At 43.4% G+C, this 16,166-nt stretch overlaps 1 protein-coding gene across 3 annotated transcripts in view; it reads right to left on the reverse strand.

The window, feature by feature from the left end:
- LOC138530222 (guanylate-binding protein 1-like) overlaps positions 1-16,166 on the reverse strand; it is an 865,941-nt gene that overhangs the window by 532,418 nt on the left and 317,357 nt on the right. For all 3 annotated transcript variants that reach the window (XM_069640892.1, XM_069640890.1, XM_069640891.1), the window contains exons 3-4: positions 12,903-13,030; positions 12,552-12,661 (exon numbers count right to left, since the gene is read on the reverse strand). In XM_069640892.1, the coding sequence (XP_069496993.1) occupies positions 12,552-12,661; positions 12,903-13,030 (238 nt within the window). The remainder of the gene's footprint in view (positions 1-12,551; positions 12,662-12,902; positions 13,031-16,166) is intronic.

Consider the following 16,166-nt stretch of genomic DNA (forward strand, 5'->3'; position numbering starts at 1 on the left):
GGGCTGGACCCCCCCCTTTTGGAATGAGACAAAGGCCAATTGCATTTGGTCTGGAGGGTGTCCGGAGAGGAATCCCAGATGTTAGTATTCAATTGAACATCCACTCGAGAAAGGTACTTTGTCCTCTAGAAAAGTGGGCAAGACAATCAGAATAACCATGTCCACATAGAAGTGCCTCTTAAATTGCAACCGTAGTAAACCAAATTCCTGAGTATTTAAAGGCAGTAGGTAAAAAATCTGTTTGCCACAATTTTCCAGCATTGCTCTTTCCCTGCATCCTTTCAACGTGTCCATTGAATGGTGAAGGGCAAAGTGAACCACCTCACAAACCTCCTGTTCAGGGTAGTCTTTTTCCAACTCTTAATCCGACCATAACAGGCCATGAATTAATCCAAACTCGCTATCCACCTTCTTTCACTCCATGCCGCTTTTTGTATTTGCTGCTTGCACAAAGGGTCCACTACTCTTCCTTCTGTCACTTCTTTACCCTATGGTGTTGATTTTTTACTGGCTACAAATTCTCTGCCACCTCTGTATTTGGAACCCTGTAGTGTTTACAAACACCTATTTTAAATCACGATACCCCGTCCCCACAATCCCTTTTCCTCCGCCTACTGAAGGAATACCGGGTCAGCCAAAAATGGTAGGCTTTCTAGAATACCTGGAGTAGGTGAATTTCTGATAGTCGCTTCCTGCCAGTGCCCTCTCTACTGGTATTGAAAACTGTTAGGGAGAATGAGAATGTCACTGAGGAGTCCCTTGGAATTCTCTTTGTTTAACTATATTTTCTTGTGAGAACTATAGTTCCCAAGAATAGTAGGATAACTTTTATCTTACTTACCTTTTCTTTTGTGGGTCCAGCACACACCAGCTTATGTGGGGTTCTGGTGGGTTACATTGTAGCTCCTTTGCCTCTTCTCATGTAACCTTTTGTTACACTGACTAACCTTAAATGGTGTGTGGCAGTGGTCACTTTTTACTACCTTTTGTGCAGGTTACTAGCGGGCTGTGACCCATGGGTGACAATCTTTCCAAAATGGCCTCCGTCTTATTTTTTTTTAGCATTTTTCATTTGTTAGTTTCTTCTGGTCTTTTACTGTATCCTTTAGAACAGGTTTGAGTCCTTTGTGAGTTTTGTCTGCCCAGGCTCCAGTGTCTCTGGGAAGGCAGGAAGTGAGGGAGGAGCCCAAAACTTCACTGTCCTTTGTCTGTAGGTATGCCTGGCTGAAACCAGTTCTAACTGTGCAGCTGGCTGTCCTGGAGGACACCCAACCCCCAGGTGATTGACAGCTCCATGAGCGTGAATGAATGGGTGTCCGGCATAAAAGGCAAGGATTTTGAGACTACAGACAGATTCGACCACTGGAACAAGGAATCCGAAGCAGAAGATAAGCAGAGACGCCAGCAGCACCTTCCATGACCGCAAATGCACTGGTGAAGTCCTGCAGCTGTGCTGACCCCGTTTTCAAATCGGTAGGGAAAGATCTGCCATGGATGACTTCCTCCCTTAGGCTGGTGGGACCAAGTAGACACAAGACCTTCTTTTTGGGCCCTCCCCTGACGTCCTGTGAAATCCTGGACTGCAGAACCCCAATACCCGCGGTACCTGAACTATTATAGAGTGCATCATCTTCTGAAGATCGAATCTGGCTGAAACTTTGCAAGCATCCGTGTGGACCTCCAGAGGCCGGAATTCTTCACCAAAAGTCCCCTCACCAGAACTCGGGACTGAGTAATATTAATTTCTTCTTGGCACTGAGAAAAAGATGCCAAAACCAGAAAGAGCCGATGAAATGAGTTGAATCCATTGCTGTCGACCCCTTCAGACAAGGGCTGCTTCAGAAGCCCACCACAGGCCCCCCCTCTTCGTCATCACAACCAAGGAGCAGGAATCTGGGTCTGCATCACTGCACCTAGAAGGAAGCCAGCTACAATTTCTTCTTCATCTTCAATGTACTGTGGGGCTTGTGTTGTAATTACCTTGTGTCATTTCCGGTGCTTACTGGCTTGGGAAGTGATGTTTTCTTCATTTGAGATTTGACCTCAAATCTCCTGTGCAGGCCTTGCAGCTTGTGCACTATCAGGTAGGCTCCACTTGAGCTCCTGTGTCTCTTCAAGAACCTCTGACTGGTTAACTAAATTTTCCTCTAAAGATCTTCATCAGAACTGGAACTGTCCATTTGACTTTGGCTGTCATGGTTTCCCAAAGGTCCATCTTTTTGATCCCATTGGTTTTGGCAATGCTGGTTCCTCCATAGGTTTTAATTGGGAATACTTTTATTGCTAGGAAGCAGACTGCCTACATCCCTTTGGGAGAGTGTACTTCACTTTTCCCTCCCATCTCAATTTTGCAAAAGTGATGTATAAGTGCTGATACTGACCTCGGTTGGCATCACTCTGTGTGCTGGATATGTGAAGCATAGAAAAAGGGACTCACCTGCATTATTGTTTCTTATCTAAAGTAATTCCATTTCACATTGAATGTTATTGTTAGTTGCTGCATTTACATATATATTACACAGCCACGGTAGTTGCTGTGTAGTTATGGTTAAGTTGCTGTTTCCATAGGAAGAGCACTTTTTGGGTGGCTTATAACTTCGCTCTCCCTGGACTAATCCTCACCAAACTTTGCAAAGTTTGGTGAGGTTTGGTACAGGGGGGGCAAAGTTATAGGGGGGATCCCAAAATTTATTTTTTTCCCATAGACTGAATGGGGAAAAACTTTCCACACGTCTACAGCCCAAGCCGCTGGACGGATTTTCACCAAATTTGCGGCAGGAGCAGCTTCTTGGTCCTGAAAGCATGCTTTTGTAAATTTGGTGAAAATCCGTCCAGTAGTTTTTTAAAAAACGATCAAAAAGTAGGTCACAAGAAATTAGGGATATCTATGTCCGCTCCGCTAATTGGCTCGCGTCATGTCCGCGGACATGTGACGTGTTCGCTGATTGGATGGTGAAGAGCGTGAAGTGCGTCAGATTGTTCTGATGCGCCCGCCATCTTGGATCCGCCGACAGCGCGGCGGCGAACAGAGGCGAAATGCAGTTTTGGGGAGTGTTTTGGTGTGCAAGAGTGCTTGGGGAGGTTTGGGGAGTGAGAGATGGGTCAAATACTGTATTTGTTTAGGTGGCAGGTGCCCCTGATGTATTCGCCATGCCCGTGCTGTCTAGGATGTCCGTAATTAGTCAAAATGAGGGGTGTCCTAAGGACACTATTCCCGTCCGTGCTGTCCGAAGGCAAGTTGAAACTGTTCTAAGGACACGCGCGATGTCCGCGGACATAAAAAATTCCCATATGGCACAGTTCAAATGTTTGATTCTATGGGTGTGATATGCTGTGGTGGTTGTGGCCAGGGCCTAGAGTCTTGGGTGCATGGCCGAAGGCCATGCACCCAAGACCGAAGTTATATGCATCATAGTTATAAGCCACCATGGGTGGCTTATAAATTCGCACTCCCTGGATGAATTCTCACCAAACTTTGCAAAAAGTGTGATATGGGTGGGCCCATATAGACAGTTAAAATGTTTGATTCTATGGGTGTGATCTATGGGTGTGATATGCTGCAGTGGTTGTAGCCAGGGCCTAGAGTCTTGGGTGCATGGCCGAAGGCCATGCACCAAAGACCGAAGTTATAAGCACCGAAGTTATAAGCCACCATGGGTGTGATATGCTGCAGTGGGTGTGGCCAGGGCCTAGAGACTTGTAAGCACCGAAGTTATAAGCCACCATGGGTGTGATATGCTGCGGTGGTTGTGGCCAGAGCCTAGAGTCTTGGGTGCATGGCGAAGGCCATGCACCCAATACCGAAGTTATATGCATCGAAGTTATAAGCCACCACGGGTGGCTTATAACTTCGCTCTCCCTGGATGAATTCTCACCAAACTTTGCAAAAAATGTGATATGGGTGGGCCCATATAAACAGTTAAAATGTTTGATTCTGTGGGTGGGATCTATGGGTGTGATATGCTGCGGTGGTTATGGGCAGGGCCTAGAGTCTTGGGTGCATGGCCGCAGGGGTATGCTAGAGTTAGAGAAAATTGTTCTCTGCGTACATACATGTCTTTGAAGAGAAAGAATCGAGCTGTTGAGCGCCCTATCCTTTTTACTTCTGAAAGTTTGTCAAAGAGAATATTGACAAACTGAATGTTGTTGTCACGTGGGTATGTTTGAAAGCCAACAACTGTACCCAGTGCTCCATTAACTAGTCCTTGCTCCACGTCAAGGTTATGTTTAAGCATTACTCTACAGTTTAAGGATAATTTTAATATTTTCTCCAAACCAGCTGTGTTGGAGATAGAATTTTCTAAGGTATTTAGTCTTGTTGTGGCTTGTTGACACATGGGTAGTGTCATAGCATGTACGTCCAGTTTGTCTGTGGAGCGAATTTCAATTATTGGTTGCATTTCTTTTTCAACATTGTTTCATTGAATTTGGAACAGCTTGCAAGAGTTGGCATTAAGGACATACAATTGACATTTTTGTGTGCTAATTGTTGCATGACATCAGTAGCACATGAGTTATGGCCATAAAGTGCATGGATGTGCCAGGTTTTTAACATTGCTTGTGCTTCTTGAGATACTACACCAACTCTAATACTTTTTAAAATGTTGGCGTAAGTGAGGTCTGCAGATTGGCACATGTTTTCTGTTAAATCTCTGTATTGGAAATGTTGCCAAAGGTTGACATTTCCTAAGCTGCCAACAGTTTTACGGCAGAGTTTGTGTCCTAAGGTTTTAGAAATAGGTTCACATTTCACTGGTGTCAAGTGAAGAAGATCTCCGAAAACAATAATGTGTTTTGCTCCAAAGAGCTCTTCGTAGTTTGTTTTAAGTACTTCTTGCAATCTGAAGTGAATCAAAGCCAACATTAGGTTGGAGACCATGCTCACTTCATCTATTAGTAGCATTTGCATTTGTTTTAACACTCTGCGTAGTTACATTGCAGCTTCTGTAGAAAGTTTGTAATATTCTAATTTGTTTTGGTGTTCTACTGGAAGGAGTAGTAATCGGTGTAAAGTGACACCGTCTATGTTGTAGGCAGCTAAACCTGTGGGGGCAGTTACAACACCTGATAGTTTGTTGTTTGTCAATTGTTGAAGGAACTTGCTGATGATTTTGATTAAGAATGTTTTGCCTGAACCAGCTTCACCACTGACGTATAGTAGTATAGGTTTGTAATTTTGGCAGGTATATTCTTTATTTTCATGTTGTACACCATGTGCAATTTCTTTTGTTACTTCTTGAAAAATGGTACGCTGCTCTTTGTTCAGTTTTGATTGTAGTACAGTTAAGTCTTCTGTATTTTCTTCATAGTGACAAATGGTGTTCTCTACTTCTGTCATAGCTAATTCTGCCTCATTTGCTATTAGTGGCTGTCCGAGTGGTTCTTGGCTTCCTGTTACAGAAGGTTGACTACTGTCTGGAGTGTCCTTATCTAGTTGGGCCTGGAGTTCTTCTTCATGTTGTTGTTCATTGTGCAACATTGTTTTGTACTGTGTAAAGTTTACATCGGTGATAGTGCTTTCATTTGCTTTGAAAGCGTCTTCGTAGGAGTCATAGGGCATCATTACGAGTTTGGAGGCAGCCATGGAGCTATTAGCTCCATGGCTGCCTCCAAACCGGGCTCCATTACCAGGTCCCTGCAATGGGGACTTACCGGGTCATTCCGACATAGGGCTCAATGGGAATGGGGAGGGATGTAACAACGGGCACATTAGAAGTGTCCCGTTGTTACCTCCCTCTTCCCCTCACGGGACCCGGAAAAGACGTATGGTTTTACAGACGTCTGATCCGAGTCCCGCAAGGGGAACCTCGTAATCAGCCCTGCCGGAATGAAGGGGGCGGTCCCATACCGGCCCCCTTAATTCCGTCAGCGCAAGGGTCGTAATGAGGCCCATAGTTTTCTAGTATCTCTTCTTCTTTTCTTCATGGTTTAAAAAGTTGTAGCAGGGACATGTAATATAGTTCTTTATGTTGAGGAGTTTTTAATGACAATTTGATATGATTAATTAAGCGTAAGTTTCACTAAGCTGCCTTCACAATCTGTCACTCTATATCTACCTTTTTATCTCATCGGGTTTTATATTATTTTTGTATGTGAAGTTTTGGGCTATGTGGTATAGACACATGGTTTCCAAAGTGGTACTCCTGTTTGGGTAGTATGTGTCTAGTAAATTGTTTTTCAAAATGTCTTGGCTGTTGGGATCATTTTTGGCTATTGTTTCTATGTCCTCATATGATTTGAGAACTCTTTTTCTAGATTTAGCAGGACCAAGACTTAGCCATACTATATTTTCAGATTTTCCATACAAAGCAGTACCGGTTAAACGATCTGCAGCTTCATAGGAGCCACATCCTCTATGAGAGAGCATTTTTATACCTAAGCTGTACAATTTCTGAGGTATTGTTTTGTCCGATGATAGGTCATTCCAGAGGTCTTGAAGCTCTGTTTTTTCTGCTTTTGTTAAGTAGGCTGTAACATATCATGCAACTGCAATGGAATTGTCTGCAATGTACTGCACATCTATGTTTGCATTCCATAAGAGGGCAATGATTGCATTGTAATCATTGATATATGTTGCTTCTTCTGTTTATTTTATGTAATATGCGTTCTTAGGTAATTTACCTTTAACACTATGTCTAACTGAAGACATGAAGTTGTTCACTTCACCTTTTTCTGTAACTGGTCTAGGGAAACCAAAGCGGCATTTGGTGTAGTATTTCCCTTTGTTTTTGTATTTGCGACGACAATATTTGCCACATTTGTGTCTTTGAAATTGTAAAATTTGTGCATGAAGATCACTATTTGTTGCTTCTGATGGAATTTCACAAGTGGCATATTTTTCGATAAACTGTAAAACAGTGGCATCACTGTCCTGACCAAATTTAGGAGCATCTTTAATCCATAAAGGCATGTGGATATGTGGTGATCCTCTGGCTTGGTATTATTTTCTCCAAAAGAAGTGTTGCACTTCTCCGAGGGGAGGAACAGTTTTATTACAAATAAAGTGTAGCATAGCGATGAAACGATGATGGAAATATCTTGAAACATTGACAGGATCTAGAGAGCAAGGTCCTCCAGGTGTTAGTATATCTATGTTTGTTTTGTTTGATATGCGTAGGAAATCATGTAAATCTTCCCATGCATATTCTGCACAACTTAATGAAACAAACCAAGTGGGTGAGCCAAGGTTTCTTATCATTCAACGTACATCTCCGTGACGTCGGGACCAGTACTCTTTCGTACCACGCATGTTTGCTAACAGATTTGTAATGCTTGATTGTAAAACCTCATCTTTTTCCTGCACTTTTTGTACTAATTGCATAGCTGACATATTTTGAAAGTGGGTTCCTGATTTCAATGAGTGTGCAACTCCGTAACGTAGAGTTGCTAGTTCACTTTCAAAGAGTAGGTGGAATATGTATTCCACATTTTGTCTAAATCTGGGATCTTCAGAATACATTCGTAACGAGCGGTATTCTGATGCTGTTATCTGAGTGGGTCCATCATCGTACCTTCCTCCTTTGCCAGTAGGAAAGAGTAGAGGAAAAGTACGTGCTTCTATACTTTTTTCCCATATGCTGATTGGTGATCCTTTGGTTTGTCGCATTTGGTACGTTTCTAGTGCATCATCTATGGTGTCATTAGAGTGTAATGGATGAATTGTATCATTGTCTAAAATATTGGATACTGTTGAGTTGAAGTATTTCAGTTGTTTCCCTTAAGTTTTCTTCAATATTTATTTCTTTGTAATATTCATTATTGTCTTTTAGATATTGCAAGGCTTGTCTAACTTTATGTAAGTCTACGAGTTGTTGCCAATTTGTTTTGTCATTTGTAGGTACACCATTTACTAAGACAATTAAAGATTGCTGTATTGGACCTTGCACTCCCAGAGTGTGCACATTTTCTTTCACATCTAATGGTAAATAAAATACTTTGCCACGAATGCCTTTCACCAATTCAGATGGAGGTAATTTTGCTGTTTTTGGTTGAAGCCGTATTATTGCTTGAAATGAGTGCACTGTTTGAATTACGATGCTCTCATATAAATTGAGTTGTTGCAGGGGTTTTGGTAGTGGGAATAATTCCAAGTTATTTGTGATAGCACGTGAAGGAGTTTGGTTGCTGTCAAGTTTTGTAGTGCAGTAACTGCAAAGTATTAAGGGGTCAGTTATTTCGTATTTGTTTTCTGCTATAAGGTAGAGAGCTAATTCAAACCATTTGGAATGTTCATTGTCATCTATTTTGTATGTTACGTCTATAGTTTTTGTGTTACTTTTATAAAAAGTTCTGCGGCAACACACACACACAAGGTTTGGTACTTCAGCTGATGTACTTTTAAATTTTAGTATTTCTTTTTTGTATGTGTGTAGTAGAAGGTTGCCATGTGTAGAATTGTTGCTAGTGTGTTGTAAAGCTATTGCATTTTGTAAGTGGCTTTCACTTCTAAAATATTTTTTCTGGATATGGTTGATTTCTTCGAGTAGGTCTTTGGCTGTACCATGTAGAAGATTGTTATTTAAATTGGCTAGTGCTAAAGCAGGACTTTTAGCATAGTACAGTTTATAGACTAGATTTCCTATAGTTGAATGATGTGTTGATATCATTTTGATATGATGGAAGGTGCTTTTGCAAATAGGTCCTGAAATGCAGGCTAATGAATGTCCTTGTAGTCCTGTGTATTTGGGCACTGGACAGGTATCCATATTTTGCAACAGTTGCATTTTTATTTTGTCTTTGCCTTTCACATACTGATTGAGGAACTGGCGTAAAGATTTGAAAGATTTTTTGGGAATGTTACACATTGACGTGCATGGCCATTTGTATACTGGACGTTCTGGTTCAGTCGAATGGAGAGGTCATTCTGAGTTTTCTGGGGATATTTTTGTAAGCAGTATTTCTTGTTGCATTATGGTACTATTAAGTTTTTCATAACCTCGTCCACTGCTATGTATGGCAATTGTGTTTGTTTGGTTTTGTTTGTATGCTTCTTCATTAAAATATGGTTCTGTGCTCGTGGTGTGACTCCATTGACCTCCACAGATATTTAAGAAGTTATTTTTGTCGACATTCTTTTTATTGCGAAGTCTTTTTTGTAATGTAGTAGTTAGTTTTGTTAGTGCTTTCATTCTGTTTAACACTAAAATAAATAACTTTCTTTTGAGAAGGATTGCACTGTCTATCAAAGCTTCTAAGATAAATTTTCTATAGTAGGTATTAAGGGTTGTGCATGATTTGTCTCCTGTTTTTTATAAGATTCTGAAGGACTCTGTGGCGGAAAATTTTTGCTAAAATACTTTTTTTGGTATGGTTACTTGCTAGTATATCAAGATGATAGGAGCAGTTTTAGCAGTAGTGGTAGCTGAATTCTTGTTAATCATTTTCTGTTTCGTTTTACATTTTGATAGAATAGGCAAAGTTTCTTTACTGGAAGCTTGTTTTGTTTCGCTAAATGACTGTATTAGCTGTTTTGTTTGAACTTTTTGTACAAACTCTGGTAGAGATGGATGCTTATTTTGGACACTTTCATTTTCATTTGCTCTATTTCTGCGTTGCTTTATACGGACTTGCTTTTTGGTAGGCATTCTTTGGGGCCTGTTGAAAAAAAAAGAAGTTATGGGTTGGGCCGTTCTGCAATGTATGTGTGGTGTGTGCATGAGTGTCTGAGTATGATGGGAAAGATGTATGTGGTGGTGTGTTATTGTGCATAGGGCAGTTACAATTAGTTGGGAAGGCTATTCTATTTGTGTGTTACTATACTGCGGTTCATATGAGAGTAGAAAGTGAGCTAGTGGTGAGGAGAAGCATTAAGGAAATGCATTGCTTACTCATTAGTGGACTGGTATGACAGAAATGTTGGCATGGGGTCCGAATTGTCAATAGTTGGTCTGCTCGTTGCACTTGCTGGAGGAAGAAGGAGAGCAGAGATGGAAGCTAGCATTTGTCTTGTGCTGACAGGATGACGTGTAGGAGCCCATGGTTCATGGTTGGAAAGAAAGGGTACAGTATGCACTGTGATGAATCAAGACTATTCGTCCTTTCTCCCCACAGGGGAGCCACCTCCTTGGGGCTAGGAAGGTGAGCCACTAAGCAAGACCCTCCCTAGGGGTCTGGGAAAGTGGGACCTCACTGGGAGTGACTCCCCTCTAGAGGACAGTACTCCCATCCCTGTGAGGAGCTCCCTATCAAGAATACATTTTCTGCATATATGGGAATGAAAAGGACTGATGTTACTTCTGTTTTGGATTCAAATAGCTGTGACATGACTTTAAACTCTTTGGCTTCAGGTAATGCTGGATTCCCTGTGAACCCAACAGTCAAAGAGGAACAACACACACCTTTCGTTATTGGTAACGAACATAAAAAGACGAGGAACCTGGAATGGAGGAGAGAGACCCCTACAGAGAGGCGAGCCTCTGATGGGAAAACATCCTGGATGGGCGGAGTCATGCTATACCGCGGTAGCGTGGAGAGCGAGTGGATTGTTAGCAAGACGCCGGAAAGCTGGTGTCCCAAATGGCAATGAAGCCAAAGCTGAGAACGAGGCGGAGGCGGTATAGAGACCATCTCACCTGGTGGCGCGACCACACCAGAGCTCTGGTGGGCCTGCGGCCCGTTAACCGATGCAGAGACCAGAGCCCCACAGAGGGATAGGATCACAGACATCCGAATGAGAAGCGTGCTGACTGCTTAGCCGGGCATAACAAGGGAAGCAGATGCTCCTCAGAATTTAACACCGGGTGTTGGAGAAGCCAAACAAGTTATGGGAGCCTGGAAAACCTGAACGCTGAACACAGGCAGATGCCCAACCAAGATCCCGCTCCATTAAATAGGCCAAAGGACTTTGGGGAGCCCTAGAGAACTAAGTGACATTGAACTCTGAGACTGGAGAAGCCAAAAGGGTTACAGGAGCCCAAGAAAGCTGAATGCTGAACACGTGCTAACACCAAACAGAAGTCCCAGCGGCATTAAATATATCAGGGGGGCAGAGGGCTTTGGGGAGCCCTAAAGAACTAAGTGACTTTGACTTACAGTGCTGGGGAAGCCAAAAGGGTTACGGGAGCCTGAGAAACCTGAACGCTGGGTATGGGCAGATGCCCAATCAAGACCTTGCTGAAGTAAGCACGTCAAGGGGCAAGTGGGCTTCGGGGAACCCTAGATATACAAACAATACAGGGCTCCATTGCCCGAACCGTAAACAAGAACACTATAAAATAGAAGATCAAAAGTGGTGCAATTGCACTAAAAAAATACTTCCTCCCCATCAAAGAACGGAAGGCATTGGATGTGTGTGAAGACGTACAACTTTCCATGAAAAACCTGCGAAGAGGCTGGAGAGCTGTATTTGTGAATTTTGAACATTTTCTTTGGGAGGAAACCCAAGAAGTTTGACCAAGCAAAGCCTGAGTGGGAGGGCTATTGCTATGGTCTTTTTTTTGTAACGTTTTTTTCTAAGTGGGAGGGCCATATAAAAAGTAGGTTTTGGGCAGACAGAGGACTATATTAATTTGGACATTTGACGAGCACCCTTCATTTAGGTTGTTAGCTAGGGAAATACCCTCATAGCTATAGGGTTGGACAGGCGTTTTTAATAATGTAAATAAAACCTTATGAACATGCTAAATCCTCGTCCGATTCCTTCTTATGGTTCCCCACAGCACATAGAGAAGAATAAAGAGTTTTGGTTAAGGAGGTATGTGCCAGCAGACCAAAAAGGGAGGTTGATTTTAGGGGAAGAAATTAAGTGTCATTATGCATGAGTTGATGGTAAGGGAAGATCAGTCAGTGGAGAGGCATTATAGTAACAGTTACTACGTGCATATGCCTATTTTGTGGTGACAAAACACCAACCAAGGCAGTCACGATCTTTATTTAAAGGTTTGGTGGTACCACCCTGGAACCGATCACCGCTCACCTTGTTTACCCCTACTTCTTACTCATTTTATAGAGATAAAATGTATTACCCACGGCCAGCCTTTTTCCTGCAAGCACTGAAACATGGACATGTGAACCAGGAATGAGATATCATTTTAACTTGAGAGCTGCTTCTCTAATGGAACCTTGCCCTCCAATGCTGATAATGTTGTTATTTCCAACAGGAAACCTGGCCAGAATGGCATAGGTGGAGGCGGCTCTTGTGACCTTCTCATGGGTCAGCTGAGCTATTTTACTATCTTGGGGGACGCGGGGATGCTATCAAAAGTGAAACGCAAAAACAAGCGACCATCTCACTCTCCATGCTCAGTCATTACCTGGACTCTCTACAAAGAATGGCAATAGATACCAGCTTGTCTGCCTAACATCATGATGGCGTTACTGGAAACGGCATGGAGCTCCATCCTCCCTCAGGGACAGAGGTGGACACAGGAACGTTACACAATAAAACTATCTTCCACTTTGAAAAGCACAGCAGAAAAACAGTTGCCAAATTATGTACATTTCTTTCAGAACTGAGTTCTGACTGGCGAGATTCCTTTCCATTTCCAGCTAATGGGAATGGAGCCAGTGCAAATGAGAAAGTGGTTCCCTTTGAACATTCCCAGAAAGGATACTGCAGCTGCTCCAGTGCCCTCTGGTCGATGGTGCCCATACTGTTATACACAAAGGCACTGCTTAGCAGCACGGAAAGGGCGAAGATCCAAGAGTCGTTTCTGGAATCGCCCTAGTGAGGAGAACAGAATCTTTGATCAACTTTCTTAAACAGAAACAGAAACAGGGTTTGATATTCACTGTTTGACTATTTGTCATATTAGAGCAACCAGTCCATGAGATCATTAAACACGTAGCTAGACCGCAGGATCGAAGAACATGTGCAAGAGGTGCAATCAATTTAAATCACATCCTGAAGATTAACCTCAGAAGCCGGCGCCTGCCGAGTCCCTTACCCCAGCCAGAGCACTCACCTTTTCCACGTCTCCCAGGCCCTCTGTGTCCAGCAACACAAGGGTGTGGTTGGGTTTCTTCGGGTGGGGTACGCACCACATCCAGATCCCCTTAGTTTCAGACTGAATGGTGGATCCCAGGGAGAATCCTACAAAGAGAAAGGTTTTTAAACCACAGAGACAAGCACCAGTCACAGGGAACAGACTTAGGAGCATGCACTTTACGGGGCCTTTTGATTTTGGACAGACTGAGAGCTCAAAACACACACGCATGCATGATAGCAAGACATCAAATGCTGCACCCTATATGGCAAAGGACGGCACCAGGACCGCTGCCAATCAAAATGTAAACAAGGTGGGGCTTTATCTTAGATACGGTAAAAATGATAACCATAGTTTATTGACACAGAATAAACGCATCACCCAATAAATACGCTTACAGAATGTATTTAACTATCCATAATAACACAAGAGTGTGTGACACAGTGACACTGTGGAAACATATCTGTAAAATGTTCGCATCCATCCTTTCGAGCCCAGAAACACTTGTGTGCAGGCGAGTAATAAATGCCACATCATATCATATCTAATTTTTAGTTTTCTCTCTTTACCTCTCGAAGGGTATTTGTGGCGTGATGTGTCATGAAGACTAGCGTGTCAACCCCAAACACAAATTTATATTAATTATTGGTTTATTAAGGGTAGTTAAAAGTTTGGGCGTAAAATAGTACACATTCCAGGTTCCTCTGAAGAGGCTAGCCACGTGAACCAATGGAATAGTCTCTGATTCACAAAGTCTGTGACAAAATCCCAGGATGGCGTTTCCGTAAGCAGCAAGTGCCAATGCTTTGTCACCCTCCCAAGCTGAGGTGGGTGAGGAAACCTTCTCTATGCCCTCTCTATACTCTTTTTTGTGTTTGTGCTTCACCTGCACCTGCTCGCCGATTCACCACATGCTCATTCCTCCACTCGCCCCAGGCTCAACTTCAGTAGGCTTAGGGTTCACCAGATTCTAGGACACCACATTGGTCCTCTGGGAGCCAAATGTGCCTTTCCCACAACCACTTGCTCCCTTTAATATCCTCTGTCCTCTCCTCTGACTTCACTCTCCTGATCTCCCCCACTGGGATTTCTCTTCTCTTCTTCTACTCTGTTTTCACCCTTCTCCTCTCCTGCAATAGATGTTTCTGCTCGGCTCCTCTTCTGATATGCTTCCACTACTCCTCTCATATTTCTTTTCTTTCCTCCTAGCCTCTGGGCCTCGCTCAAACTGCTCCCGCCGCCAGCCTCATTCGAATACACTCCTTTTCCAAACACCTACACTGCCATGTAAAAACCTTCCCCTTCTATACAGGTCACATCCTGCATCCCCGTCATCCCCAATCTAACAGGTTTCAGGTGTGATTCAGCAAGCCCCTTGCAATGAGATTTGCCGTCTGCACAACCACCCCATGACTCATTGGGCCATGCCACCATCGCATGGCACAAGTCAATGAAGACCTGCACCGTCATCTTGGTATTGATTTGTGCGCACCTTATGTGACTGCGGATCCATTTGCTCTTCTCTGTTTGGGATGCCAGCTAGGGATCCCCAAAGCGCAGGCAGACAGTTTTTTATTTTTTATTTTATTTTTTTTACATTTATAAAGCGCTCACACAGCCCGCAGGCATCGAGGCGCTGTTACAGGAATTGTTGGTTTTTCTTAGTTGTGTTTTTTTTTTTGTCTTAGTTACGTATTTATAACGCGCTTAAACACTCAGAGGTTTCTAAGCGCGGACCCGGGGATCGAACCTGTTGTTGCTTTGTGTCGTCTTGCTTCCAAGACGCGCAGCTGCCGCTGTGCTATCCTCCCGGGACAGTATTCCCCACAGTCTGTATTGCATCTTACTACTCTCCATGGAGACTGTATTTTCGTGTTGCTTGCCTATTGTGATGTTCAAGGGTCACCATGTAATGGTTGTTGGGGGGTTGGAACGTGGGGACATCTGGAAGGTGATAACAAGTGCATTGCCACATTGCGGCAAGCCGGGCATTAAGGTGCCACCCCACTCCACCCCCCAGGGTCACCATCATGGCACGAGTGGCCATCCCTTGCCCACTGGGATACCCCAGCCATCACCTCAAGAGAAAAGAAAGGCGACTGCACTTCTTTTTTGGCTCTTCTTCCAATAAATTCAGGGATTCTGGTTCTTGTCCTCGACTACTGGGAGAAGAGTTCACTTACGACTTTGGGCCTTGCATGCCCCTGTAGTTTAAGCCTGGGCAGCGGCAGAGGTTCAGGCTGGTGAGGTCGGAAGCATGCCCAAAGCTTCCACCAAGAGGCTGCCCACAGATGCTCATCTGTAGGTTGGATCAGGGTGTCTTTACTGCCCTTTCTTAAGGTCTTGAATCTAGTCCACAACACCCTATCCTCAGCCTCCTTGAAAAGTCACCACTGTCTTGTGCCAAAGGGGATCTTCCACATCCTGAGCTATTTGCTCCTTTTCCTCTCTTCCCTCTAACGGTACTCCACTCACATCTCTCAGCCTTAATGTGTATCTTTTCCTTTACTTCCATTTTATCATCTCCTCCAGCTTCCCTCATCCACTTCCTCCTTTATTCCCCTTCCGATCTCCACCATAATGGAGACCTCCGTTCCTCACTCATCACAATGTTCCTTTCCACCCCAATGAACTGGATGATCTCCAAACAGCCCTTTAAAATGAGTAGCAGTACCCTCGAGATAGATGGGGATGCAGATTCACACTCATGCATCAAATAATCAAGAGAACTCAATAGTTTGGCAAATTGAGTCAATTTAATGACAAGTTCATAAAACGGGGAGTACAACGAACATCAGCAACCACTCGACCTTCTTGCTCTCTTAACTTTCAGAAAAAACACAATACTTATAGCAAAAACTTGTCATTGCTGACGTACAACCTGCACATGTACTAACGTCATTCTACGTGGCAATCTCAAAAACCTAACATGAGACGTGATTGGTTATAGGAAGGTAACTTAACATAGGTACTATATCTGTATATGGTAACGGGGAGAAGGGATTGGATAATCAATGTAAAGTGCGCAACTAAGACCTCCCTTCAAAATGGCCACTATGAACGTCACTGAAAGTACGACGTCCCATTGGCCCTACTCACTATAGGAACCTAGATTACATGGTCCACTATGATTGGGTTGGCATCAACCCCACTCATACTTTTCCACCTACGTCTAGCAGCACGCAGAAAGAACATCCAGGTGCACAGGAGCTCGTCTGCACCCCAGATTCCCACCAATTATGC

This window comes from Ambystoma mexicanum, chromosome 1q (assembly GCF_040938575.1).
Source record: "Ambystoma mexicanum isolate Mex_15411 chromosome 1q, UKY_AmexF1_1, whole genome shotgun sequence".
NCBI classification, from domain to species: Eukaryota; Metazoa; Chordata; class Amphibia; order Caudata; family Ambystomatidae; genus Ambystoma; species Ambystoma mexicanum.